The sequence below is a fragment of the Physella acuta genome, unplaced genomic scaffold (assembly GCF_028476545.2).
Source record: "Physella acuta isolate Inbredline_101_S28 unplaced genomic scaffold, ASM2847654v3 ptg000476l, whole genome shotgun sequence".
NCBI classification, from domain to species: Eukaryota; Metazoa; Mollusca; class Gastropoda; family Physidae; genus Physella; species Physella acuta.
In genome coordinates, this window is record NW_026731995.1 from 1,325,102 (window position 1) to 1,338,930 (window position 13,829).

The 13,829-nt window shown below is 50.2% G+C and overlaps 1 protein-coding gene across 1 annotated transcript in view; it reads left to right on the plus strand.

Annotated features, from left to right (window-relative positions):
* Nucleotides 1–13,829, plus strand: part of LOC131944018 (uncharacterized) — a 41,231-nt gene that overhangs the window by 20,679 nt on the left and 6,723 nt on the right. Inside the window, exons 9-11 of the mRNA XM_059304459.1 lie at nucleotides 8,214–8,360; nucleotides 9,693–9,758; nucleotides 10,192–10,310. Of these exons, the coding sequence (XP_059160442.1) occupies nucleotides 8,214–8,360; nucleotides 9,693–9,758; nucleotides 10,192–10,310 (332 nt within the window). The remainder of the gene's footprint in view (nucleotides 1–8,213; nucleotides 8,361–9,692; nucleotides 9,759–10,191; nucleotides 10,311–13,829) is intronic.

Genomic DNA, 13,829 nt, shown 5'->3' on the forward strand with positions numbered 1-13,829 from the left:
ACCATGTCTATTCAGGTGAGACATGCACACCTTGACCATGTCCATTCAGGTGAGACAAACTCATGCACACCTTGACCATGTCCATTCAGGTGAGACAAACTCATGCACACCTTGACCATGTCCATTCAGGTGAGACATGCACACCTTGACCATGTACATTCAGGTGAGACAAACTTATGCACACCTTGACCATGTCCATTCAGGTGAGACAAACTGATGCACACCTTGACCATATCCATTCAGGTGAGACATGCACACCTTGACCATGTCCATTCAGGTGAGACATGCACACCTTGACCATGTCCATTCAGGTGAGACATGCACACCGTGACCATGTCCATTCAGGTGAGACAAACTCATGCACACCTAGACCATGTCCATTCAGGTGAGACATGCACACCTTGACCATGTCTATTCAGGTGAGACATGCACACCTTGACCATGTCCATTCAGGTGAGACAAACGCATGCACACCTTGACCATGTCCATTCAGGTGAGACAAACTCATGCACATCTTGACCATGTCCATTCAGGTGAGACATGCACACCTTGACCATGTCCATTCAGGTGAGACAAACTCATGCACACCTTGACCATGTCCATTCAGGTGAGACAAACTCATGCACACCTTGACCATGTCCATTCAGGTGAGACATGCACACCTTCACCATGTCCATTCAGGTGAGACATGCACATCTTGACCATGTCCATTCAGGTGAGACAAACTCATGCACACCTTGACCATGTCCATTCAGGTGAGACATGCACACCTTGACCATGTCCATTCAGGTGAGACATGCACATCTTGACCATGTCCATTCAGGTGAGACAAACTCATGCACACCTTGACCATGTCCATTCAGGTGAGACAAACTCATGCACACCTTGACCATGTCCATTCAGGTGAGACATGCACACCTTGACCATGTCCATTCAGGTGAGACATGCACATCTTGACCATGTCCATTCAGGTGAGACATGCACACCTTGACCATGTCCATTCAGGTGAGACATGCACACCTTGACCATGTCCATTCAGGTGAGACAAACTCATGCACACCTTGACCATGTCCATTCAGGTGAGACATGCACACCTTGACCATGTCCATTCAGGTGAGACATGCACACCGTGACCATGTCCATTCAGGTGAGACAAACTCATGCACACCTTGACCATGTCCATTCAGGTGAGACATGCACACCTTGACCATGTCTATTCAGGTGAGACATGCACACCTTGACCATGTCCATTCAGGTGAGACAAACTCATGCACACCTTGACCATGTCCATTCAGGTGAGACAAACTCATGCACACCTTGACCATGTCCATTCAGGTGAGACATGCACACCTTGACCATGTCCATTCAGGTGAGACAAACTCATGCACACCTTGACCATGTCCATTCAGGTGAGACATGCACACCTTGACCATGTCCATTCAGGTGAGACAAACTCATGCACACCTTGACCATGTCCATTCAGGTGAGACATGCACACCTTGACCATGTCCATTCAGGTGAGACATGCACACCTTGACCATGTCCATTCAGGTGAGACAAACTCATGCACACCTTGACCATGTCCATTCAGGTGAGACATGCACATCTTGACCATGTCCATTCAGGTGAGACAAACTCATGCACACCTTGACCATGTCCATTCAGGTGAGACAAACTCATGCACACCTTGACCATGTCCATTCAGGTGAGACAAACTCATGCACACCTTGACCATGTCCATTCAGGTGAGACATGCACACCTTGACCATGTCCATTCAGGTGAGACAAACTCATGCACACCTTGACCATGTCCATTCAGGTGAGACATGCACACCTTGACCATGTCCATTCAGGTGAGACATGCACACCGTGACCATGTCCATTCAGGTGAGACAAACTCATGCACACCTTGACCATGTCCATTCAGGTGAGACATGCACACCTTGACCATGTCTATTCAGGTGAGACATGCACACCTTGACCATGTCCATTCAGGTGAGACAAACTCATGCACACCTTGACCATGTCCATTCAGGTGAGACAAACTCATGCACACCTTGACCATGTCCATTCAGGTGAGACATGCACACCTTGACCATGTACATTCAGGTGAGACAAACTTATGCACACCTTGACCATGTCCATTCAGGTGAGACAAACTGATGCACACCTTGACCATGTCCATTCAGGTGAGACATGCACACCTTGACCATGTCCATTCAGGTGAGACATGCACACCTTGACCATGTCCATTCAGGTGAGACATGCACACCGTGACCATGTCCATTCAGGTGAGACAAACTCATGCACACCTAGACCATGTTCATTCAGGTGAGACATGCACACCTTGACCATGTCTATTCAGGTGAGACATGCACACCTTGACCATGTCCATTCAGGTGAGACAAACTCATGCACACCTTGACCATGTCCATTCAGGTGAGACAAACTCATGCACATCTTGACCATGTCCATTCAGGTGAGACATGCACACCTTGACCATGTCCATTCAGGTGAGACAAACTCATGCACACCTTGACCATGTCCATTCAGGTGAGACAAACTCATGCACACCTTGACCATGTCCATTCAGGTGAGACATGCACACCTTCACCATGTCCATTCAGGTGAGACATGCACATCTTGACCATGTCCATTCAGGTGAGACAAACTCATGCACACCTTGACCATGTCCATTCAGGTGAGACATGCACACCTTGACCATGTCCATTCAGGTGAGACATGCACATCTTGACCATGTCCATTCAGGTGAGACAAACTCATGCACACCTTGACCATGTCCATTCAGGTGAGACAAACTCATGCACACCTTGACCATGTCCATTCAGGTGAGACATGCACACCTTGACCATGTCCATTCAGGTGAGACATGCACACCGTGACCATGTCCATTCAGGTGAGACAAACTCATGCACACCTTGACCATGTCCATTCAGGTGAGACATGCACATCTTGACCATGTCCATTCAGGTGAGACAAACTCATGCACACCTTGACCATGTCCATTCAGGTGAGACAAACTCATGCACACCTTGACCATGTCCATTCAGGTGAGACAAACTCATGCACACCTTGACCATGTCCATTCAGGTGAGACATGCACACCTTGACCATGTCCATTCAGGTGAGACAAACTCATGCACACCTTGACCATGTCCATTCAGGTGAGACATGCACACCTTGACCATGTCCATTCAGGTGAGACATGCACACCGTGACCATGTCCATTCAGGTGAGACAAACTCATGCACACCTTGACCATGTCCATTCAGGTGAGACATGCACACCTTGACCATGTCTATTCAGGTGAGACATGCACACCTTGACCATGTCCATTCAGGTGAGACAAACTCATGCACACCTTGACCATGTCCATTCAGGTGAGACAAACTCATGCACACCTTGACCATGTCCATTCAGGTGAGACATGCACACCTTGACCATGTACATTCAGGTGAGACAAACTTATGCACACCTTGACCATGTCCATTCAGGTGAGACAAACTGATGCACACCTTGACCATGTCCATTCAGGTGAGACATGCACACCTTGACCATGTCCATTCAGGTGAGACATGCACACCTTGACCATGTCCATTCAGGTGAGACATGCACACCGTGACCATGTCCATTCAGGTGAGACAAACTCATGCACACCTAGACCATGTCCATTCAGGTGAGACATGCACACCTTGACCATGTCTATTCAGGTGAGACATGCACACCTTGACCATGTCCATTCAGGTGAGACAAACTCATGCACACCTTGACCATGTCCATTCAGGTGAGACAAACTCATGCACATCTTGACCATGTCCATTCAGGTGAGACATGCACACCTTGACCATGTCCATTCAGGTGAGACAAACTCATGCACAACTTGACCATGTCCATTCAGGTGAGACAAACTCATGCACACCTTGACCATGTCCATTCAGGTGAGACATGCACACCTTCACCATGTCCATTCAGGTGAGACATGCACATCTTGACCATGTCCATTCAGGTGAGACAAACTCATGCACACCTTGACCATGTCCATTCAGGTGAGACATGCACACCTTGACCATGTCCATTCAGGTGAGACATGCACATCTTGACCATGTCCATTCAGGTGAGACAAACTCATGCACACCTTGACCATGTCCATTCAGGTGAGACAAACTCATGCACACCTTGACCATGTCCATTCAGGTGAGACATGCACACCTTGACCATGTCCATTCAGGTGAGACATGCACATCTTGACCATGTTCATTCAGGTGAGACATGCACACCTTGACCATGTCCATTCAGGTGAGACATGCACACCTTGACCATGTCCATTCAGGTGAGACAAACTCATGCACACCTTGACCATGTCCATTCAGGTGAGACATGCACACCGTGACCATGTCCATTCAGGTGAGACAAACTCATGCACACCTTGACCATGTCCATTCAGGTGAGACATGCACACCTTGACCATGTCTATTCAGGTGAGACATGCACACCTTGACCATGTCCATTCAGGTGAGACAAACTCATGCACACCTTGACCATGTCCATTCAGGTGAGACAAACTCATGCACACCTTGACCATGTCCATTCAGGTGAGACATGCACACCTTGACCATGTCCATTCAGGTGAGACAAACTCATGCACACCTTGACCATGTCCATTCAGGTGAGACAAACTCATGCACACCTTGACCATGTCCATTCAGGTGAGACATGCACACCTTGACCATGTCCATTCAGGTGAGACATGCACATCTTGACCATGTCCATTCAGGTGAGACAAACTCATGCACACCTTGACCATGTCCATTCAGGTGAGACATGCACACCTTGACCATGTCCATTCAGGTGAGACATGCACATCTTGACCATGTCCATTCAGGTGAGACAAACTCATGCACACCTTGACCATGTCCATTCAGGCTAGACAAACTCATGCACACCTTGACCATGTCCATTCAGGTGAGACAAACTCATGCACACCTTGACCATGTCCATTCAGGTGAGACATGCACACCTTGACCATGTCCATTCAGGTGAGACAAACTCATGCACACCTTGACCATGTCCATTCAGGTGAGACATGCACACCTTGACCATGTCCATTCAGGTGAGACATGCACATCTTGACCATGTCCATTCAGGTGAGACATGCACACCTTGTCCATGTCCATTCAGGTGAGACATGCACACCTTGACCATGTCCATTCATGTGAGACAAACTCATGCACACCTTGACCATGTCCATTCAGGTGAGACATGCACACCTTGACCATGTCCATTCAGGTGAGACATGCACACCGTGACCATGTCCATTCAGGTGAGACAAACTCATGCACACCTTGACCATGTCCATTCAGGTGAGACATGCACACCTTGACCATGTCTATTCAGGTGAGACATGCACACCTTGACCATGTCCATTCAGGTGAGACAAACTCATGCACACCTTGACCATGTCCATTCAGGTGAGACAAACTCATGCACACCTTGACCATGTCCATTCAGGTGAGACATGCACACCTTGACCATGTCCATTCAGGTGAGACAAACTCATGCACACCTTGACCATGTCCATTCAGGTGAGACATGCACACCTTGACCATGTCCATTCAGGTGAGACAAACTCATGCACACCTTGACCATGTCCATTCAGGTGAGACATGCACACCTTGACCATGTCCATTCAGGTGAGACATGCACACCTTGACCATGTCCATTCAGGTGAGACAAACTCATGCACACCTTGACCATGTCCATTCAGGTGAGACATGCACATCTTGACCATGTCCATTCAGGTGAGACAAACTCATGCACACCTTGACCATGTCCATTCAGGTGAGACAAACTCATGCACACCTTGACCATGTCCATTCAGGTGAGACAAACTCATGCACACCTTGACCATGTCCATTCAGGTGAGACATGCACACCTTGACCATGTCCATTCAGGTGAGACAAACTCATGCACACCTTGACCATGTCCATTCAGGTGAGACATGCACACCTTGACCATGTCCATTCAGGTGAGACATGCACACCGTGACCATGTCCATTCAGGTGAGACAAACTCATGCACACCTTGACCATGTCCATTCAGGTGAGACATGCACACCTTGACCATGTCTATTCAGGTGAGACATGCACACCTTGACCATGTCCATTCAGGTGAGACAAACTCATGCACACCTTGACCATGTCCATTCAGGTGAGACAAACTCATGCACACCTTGACCATGTCCATTCAGGTGAGACATGCACACCATGACCATGTACATTCAGGTGAGACAAACTTATGCACACCTTGACCATGTCCATTCAGGTGAGACAAACTGATGCACACCTTGACCATGTCCATTCAGGTGAGACATGCACACCTTGACCATGTCCATTCAGGTGAGACATGCACACCTTGACCATGTCCATTCAGGTGAGACATGCACACCGTGACCATGTCCATTCAGGTGAGACAAACTCATGCACACCTAGACCATGTCCATTCAGGTGAGACATGCACACCTTGACCATGTCTATTCAGGTGAGACATGCACACCTTGACCATGTCCATTCAGGTGAGACAAACTCATGCACACCTTGACCATGTCCATTCAGGTGAGACAAACTCATGCACATCTTGACCATGTCCATTCAGGTGAGACATGCACACCTTGACCATGTCCATTCAGGTGAGACAAACTCATGCACACCTTGACCATGTCCATTCAGGTGAGACAAACTCATGCACACCTTGACCATGTCCATTCAGGTGAGACATGCACACCTTCACCATGTCCATTCAGGTGAGACATGCACATCTTGACCATGTCCATTCAGGTGAGACAAACTCATGCACACCTTGACCATGTCCATTCAGGTGAGACATGCACACCTTGACCATGTCCATTCAGGTGAGACATGCACATCTTGACCATGTCCATTCAGGTGAGACAAACTCATGCACACCTTGACCATGTCCATTCAGGTGAGACAAACTCATGCACACCTTGACCATGTCCATTCAGGTGAGACATGCACACCTTGACCATGTCCATTCAGGTGAGACATGCACATCTTGACCATGTCCATTCAGGTGAGACATGCACACCTTGACCATGTCCATTCAGGTGAGACATGCACACCTTGACCATGTCCATTCAGGTGAGACAAACTCATGCACACCTTGACCATGTCCATTCAGGTGAGACATGCACACCGTGACCATGTCCATTCAGGTGAGACAAACTCATGCACACCTTGACCATGTCCATTCAGGTGAGACATGCACACCTTGACCATGTCTATTCAGGTGAGACATGCACACCTTGACCATGTCCATTCAGGTGAGACAAACTCATGCACACCTTGACCATGTCCATTCAGGTGAGACAAACTCATGCACACCTTGACCATGTCCATTCAGGTGAGACATGCACACCTTGACCATGTCCATTCAGGTGAGACAAACTCATGCACACCTTGACCATGTCCATTCAGGTGAGACAAACTCATGCACACCTTGACCATGTCCATTCAGGTGAGACATGCACACCTTGACCATGTCCATTCAGGTGAGACATGCACATCTTGACCATGTCCATTCAGGTGAGACAAACTCATGCACACCTTGACCATGTCCATTCAGGTGAGACATGCACACCTTGACCATGTCCATTCAGGTGAGACAAACTCATGTCCCAGAACTAGCACCCCCCCTATGTTCCAGAACTAACCCCCCGCCCCTTATGTTCCAGAACTAACCCCCCCCCCTCCCCCTTATGTTTTAGAACTAACCCCCCCCCCTAATGTTCCAGAACTAACCCCTCCCTCCCCTTATGTTCCAGAACTAACCCACCCCTTATGTTCAAGAACTAACCCCCCTTATGTTCCAGAACTAACCCCCCGCCCCTTATGTTCCAGAACTAACCCCCCTCCCCCTTATGTTTTAGAACTAACCCCCCCCCCCCCCCCCTAATGTTCCAGAACTAACCCCTCCCTCCCCTTATGTTCCAGAACTAACCCACCCCTTATGTTCCAGAACTAACCCCCCCTTATGTTCCAGAACTAACCCCCCCTTATGTTCCAGAACTAACCCCCCCCCCTTATGTTCCAGAACTAACCCCCCACCCCCTTATGTTCCAGAACTAACCCCCCCCCTTATGTTCCAGAACTAACCCCCCCCCCTTATGTTCCAGAACTACGCCATCGAGGCCTCCCACAAGTCCCAGCAGCTGATCATAGAGAAACAGCGCTCAGACAGTCTGCTGTACCAGATGTTGCCCAAGTCCGTGGCCCAGCAGCTCAAGATGCACACCTCAGTCAACGCCGAGTATTATGAGCAGGTAGGACGGGGGGGGGGGGCGTCCCTGAGGACGTCCCTGAGTCCACCCAGCTCTGATGGGTACCTGACTGTAGGGCGTCCCTGAGTCCACCCAGCTCTGATGGGTACCTGACTCATGATGGGGAATAATAGGCGGCTGGGTGTAAAAAAAAATCGCTTCGAGGGTGGCGTAGGTGGGGCACCCAGAGTAGGACCACCGCCGCCCTCCCCAGATGAAAATAAGAGAACATTTTCAATACACTATATATATATATATATATATATATATATATATATATATATATATATATATATATATATATATATATATATATATATATATATATATATATATATATATATATATATATACTGCAAGCCGATCCCACTCCCCAAAAGTTTTAACCCCCCCCCCCCCATAAATTGTAACTGCCTTAATAATGCCCGAAAGAAACCCAGTTCATGAGTCCACTAACAGTGGAGATGGCAAAACTCCACCTAACACAAGGAAACAAGGCATTCGCTCCACTCACTACTTAAAAGAACACAAGTGGTTAGACCCCCTGCAATTTTGATTATAACATTGTGTGTAAGATAAAGTGAGGTGTGTGATTGTACACCTATACAAATGTCATGGCGTGTAAGATACTGTGAGATGTGTAAGGTGTGTGAAATGTGTGAGGTGTGTGAGATGTGTTAGGTGTGTGAGGTGTGTAAGATACTGTGAAATGTGTGAGGTGTGTGAGATGTGTGAGATGTGTTAGGTGTGTGAGGTGTGTGAGATGTGTAAGGTGTGTGAGAAGTGTAAGGTGTGTGAGATGTGTAAGGTGTGTGAGGTGTGTGAGATGTGTTAGGTGTGTGAGGTGTGTGAGATGTGTTAGGTGTGTGAGGTGTGTAAGATACTGTGAGGTGTGTGAGGTGTGTGAGGTGTGTGAGGTGTGTGAGGTGTGTAAGATACTGTGAGATGTGTGAGGTGTGTGAGGTGTGTGAGGTGTGTGAGGTGTGTAAGGTGTGTGAGATGTGTGAGGTGTGTGAGATGTGTGAGATGTGTTAGGTGTGTGAGGTGTGTGAGGTGTGTAAGATACTGTGAGATGTGTGAGGTGTGTGAGGTGTGTAAGATACTGTGAGGTGTGTGAGATGTGTGAGGTGTGTGAGGTGTGTAAGATACTGTGAGATGTGTGAGGTGTGTGAGGTGTGTGAGATGTGTGAGATGTGTGAGATGTGTTAGGTGTGTGAGGTGTGTGAGGTGTGTGAGGTGTGTAAGGTGTGTAAGGTGTGTGAAATGTGTAAGGTGTGTAAGGTGTGTAATTTTACACCTGTGTAGGTCTGTAAGTTTTTTCTCTTGGACCGTCAGGTGACCTTGTTCTTCAGTGACATCGTCAGCTTCACTGAGATCTCTGCTGCCAGCACCCCCCTACAGGTGGGTATCACGTGATCTTTTGTTTACACATGACCCCTCTAAAGATAGGTATCACGTGATGTTGTATTTACAGTTTATAGTTGTTTTGTTTATAGTTATGTAAATAGTAGTGTGTTATAATTTATCTAAAGAAAATCCATTTGTTTTCTCCTTTTTAGTGCATTATTACATCATAGCTTGTTGTTAAAATGTTGTTTATGGATTTTTGTTTTTAAATCTGAAGAAAGTCAAAGCGATCTAAGTAGTGTTCTCTTTCCAATGATGCTGACAATCTCTTTACCAAACAGATGGTGACGTTTTACTTGACCTGAAACCTTACTTGTGGTGACTTGTGGTGACATGTGGTGACATGTGGTGACATGTGGTGACATGTGGTGACTTGTGGTGACTTGTGGTGACATGTGGTGACATGTGGTGACTTTTCCTTCTACAGGTGGTGATCCTACTGAACAAGCTGTACCAAATCTTTGACGACATACTTGACCACTATGACGTGTACAAGGTGGAAACCATTGGGGATGCTTACATGGTGGTCAGCGGGCTACCTAACAGGTGGGTCAGTGGGCTACCTAACAGGTGGGTCAGTGGGTCAGTGGGTCAGTGGGCTACCTAACAGGTGGGTCAGTGGGCTACCTAACAGGTGGGTCAGTGGGTCAGTGGGTCAGTGGGTCAGTGGGCTACCTAACAGGTGGGTCAGTGGGTCAGTGGGTCAGTGGGTCAGTGGGTCAGTGGGTCAGTGGGTCAGTGGGTCAGTGGGCTACCTAACAGGTGGGTCAGTGGGCTACCTAACAGGTGGGTCAGTGGGTCAGTGGTCCAGTGGGTCAGTGGGTCAGTGGGCTACCTAACAGGTGGGTCAGTGGGTCAGTGGGTCAGTGGGCTACCTAACAGGTGGGTCAGTGGGCTACCTAACAGGTGGGTCAGTGGGCTACCTAACAGGTGGGTCAGTGGGCTACCTAACAGGTGGGTCAGTGGGTCAGTGGGTCAGTGGGTCAGTGGGTCAGTGGGCTACCTAACAGGTGGGTCAGTGGGTCAGTGGGCTACCTAACAGGTGGGTCAGTGGGTCAGTGGGCTACCTAACAGGTGGGTCAGTGGGTCAGTGGGCTACCTAACAGGTGGGTCAGTGGGTCATTGGGTCAGCGGGCTACCTAACAGGTGGGTCAGTGGGCTACCTAACAGGTGGGTCAGTGGGTCAGTGGGCTACCTAACAGGTGGGTCAGTGGGTCATTGGGTCAGCGGGCTACCTAACAGGTGGGTCAGTGGGTCAGTGGGTCAGCGGGCTACCTAACAGGTGGGTCAGTGAGTCAGTGGGCTAGCTAACAGGTGGGTTAAAAGGCTACATAACAGGTGGGTCAGTGGGCTACCTAACAGGTGGGTCAGTGGGTCAGTGGGCTACCTAACAGGTGGGTCAGTGGGTCATTGGGTCAGCGGGCTACCTAACAGGTGGGTCAGTGGGTCAGTGGGTCAGCGGGCTACCTAACAGGTGGGTCAGTGGGTCAGTGGGCTAGCTAACAGGTGGGTTAAAAGGCTACCTAACAGGTGGGTCAGTGGGCTACCTAACAGGTGGGTCAGTGGGTCAGTGGGCTACCTAACAGGTGGGTCAGTGGGTCAGTGGGCTACCTAACAGGTGGGTCAGTGGGTCAGTGGGCTACCTAACAGGTGGCTAAGTGGGTCAGTGGGCTACCTTACAGGTGGGTCAGTGGGTCAGTGGGCTACCTAACAGGTGGGTCAGTGGGTCAGTGGGCTACCTAACAGGTGGGTCAGTGGGCTACCTAACAGGTGGGTCAGTGGGCTACCTAACAGGTAGGTCAGTGGGCTACCTAACAGGTGGGTCAGTGGGCTACCTAACAGGTGGGTCAGTGGGCTACCTAACAGGTTGGTCAGTGGGTCAGTGGGCTACCCAACAGGTGGGTCAGCGGGCTACCTAACAGGTGGGTCAGTGGGTCAGTGGGTCAGCGGGCTACCTAACAGGTGGGTCAGTGGGTCAGTGGGCTAGCTAACAGGTGGTTTAAAAGGCTACCTAACAGGTGGGTCAGTGGGCTACCTAACAGGTGGGTCAGTGGGTCAGTGGGCTACCTAACAGGTGGGTCAGTGGGTCAGTGGGCTACCTAACAGGTGGGTCAGTGGGTCAGTGGGCTACCTAACAGGTGGCTCAGTGGGTCAGTGGGCTACCTTACAGGTGGGTCAGTGGGTCAGTGGGCTACCTAACAGGTGGGTCAGTGGGTCAGTGGGCTACCTAACAGGTGGGTCAGTGGGCTACCTAACAGGTGGGTCAGTGGGCTACCTAACAGGTGGGTCAGTGGGCTACCTAACAGGTGGGTCAGTGGGCTACCTAACAGGTTGGTCAGTGGGTCAGTAGGCTACCTAAAAGGTGGGTCAGTGGGTCAGTGGGCTACCTAACAGGTGGGTCAGTGGGCTATCTAACAGGTGGGTCAGTGGGCTACCTAACAGGTGGGTCAGTGGGCTACCTAACAGGTTGGTCAGTGGGTCAGTGGGCTACCCAACAGGTGGGTCAGTGGGCTACCTAACAGGTGGGTCAGTGGGTCAGTTGGCTACCTAACAGGTTGGTCAGTGGGTCAGTAGGCTACCTAACAGGTGGGTCAGTGGGCTACCTAACAGGTAGGTCAGTGGGCTACCTAACAGATGGGTCAGTAGGCTACCTAAAAGGTGGGTCAGTGGGCTACCTAACAGGTGGGTCAGTGGGCTATCTAACAGGTGGGTCAGTGGGCTACCCAACAGGTGGGTCAGTGGGCTACCTTACAGGTGGGTCAGTGGGTCGGTGGGCTACCTAACAGGTGGGTCAGTGGGTTAGTGGGCTACCTAACAGGTGGGTCAGTGGGCTACCTAACAGGTGGGTCAGTGGGTCAATGGGCTACTTAACAGGTGGGTCAGTGAGCTACCTAACAGGTGGGTCAGTGGGTCAATGGGCTACTTAACAGGTGGGTCAGTGAGCTACCTAACAGGTGGGTCAGTGGGTCAATGGGCTACCTAACAGGTGGGTCAGTGGGCTACCTAACAGGTGGGTCAGTGGGCTACCTAACAGGTGGGTCAGTGGGTCAGTGGGCTACCTAACAGGTGGGTCAGTGGGCTACCCAACAGGTGGGTCAGTGGACTACCTAACAGGTGGGTTAGTGGGTCAGTGGGCTACCTAACAGGTGGGTTAGTGGGTCGGTGGGCTACCTAACAGGTGGGTCAGTGGGTTAGTGGGCTACCTAACAGGTGGGTTAGTGGGCTATCTAACAGGTGGGTCAGTGGGCTACCCAACAGGTGGGTTAGTGGGCTACCTAACAGGTGGGTTTGTGGGCTATCTAACAGGTGGGTTAGTGGGCTATCTAACAGGTGGGTCAGTGGGCTACCTAACAGGTGGGTCAGTGGGCTATCTAACAGGTGGGTCAGTGGGCTACCTAACAGGTGGGTTAGTGGGCTACCTAACAGGTGGGTTAGTAGGCTATCTAACAGGTGGGTCAGTGGGCTACCCAACAGGTGGGTCAGTGGGCTACCTAACAGGTGGGTCAGTGGGTCGGTGGGCTACCTAACAGGTGAGTCAGTGGGTCAGTGGGCTACCTAACAGGTGAGTCAGTGGGTCAGTGGGCTACCTAACAGGTGGGTTAGTGGGCTATCTAACAGGTGGGTCAGTGGGCTACCCAACAGGTGGGTCAGTGGGCTACCTAACAGGTGGGTCAGTGAGTCGGTGGGCTACCTAACAGGTTGGTCAGTGGGTCAGTGGGCTACCTAACAGGTTGGTCAGTGGGTCAGTAGGCTACCTAACAGGTGGGTCAGTGGGCTACCTAACAGGTGGGTCAGTGGGCTACCTAACAGATGGGTCAGTGGGCTACCTAACAGGTGGGTCAGTGGGTCGGTGGGCTACCTAACAGGTGGGTCAGTGGGCTACCTAACAGGTGGGTCAGTGGGTCAATGGGCCTTAACAGGTGGGTCAGTGGGCTACCTAACAGGTGGGTCAGTGGGCTACCTAACAGGTGGGTCAGTGGGTCAGTGGGTCAGTGAGCTACCTAACAGGTGGGTCAGTGGGCTACCTAACAGGTGGGTCAGTGGGTCAGTAGGCTACCTAAAAGG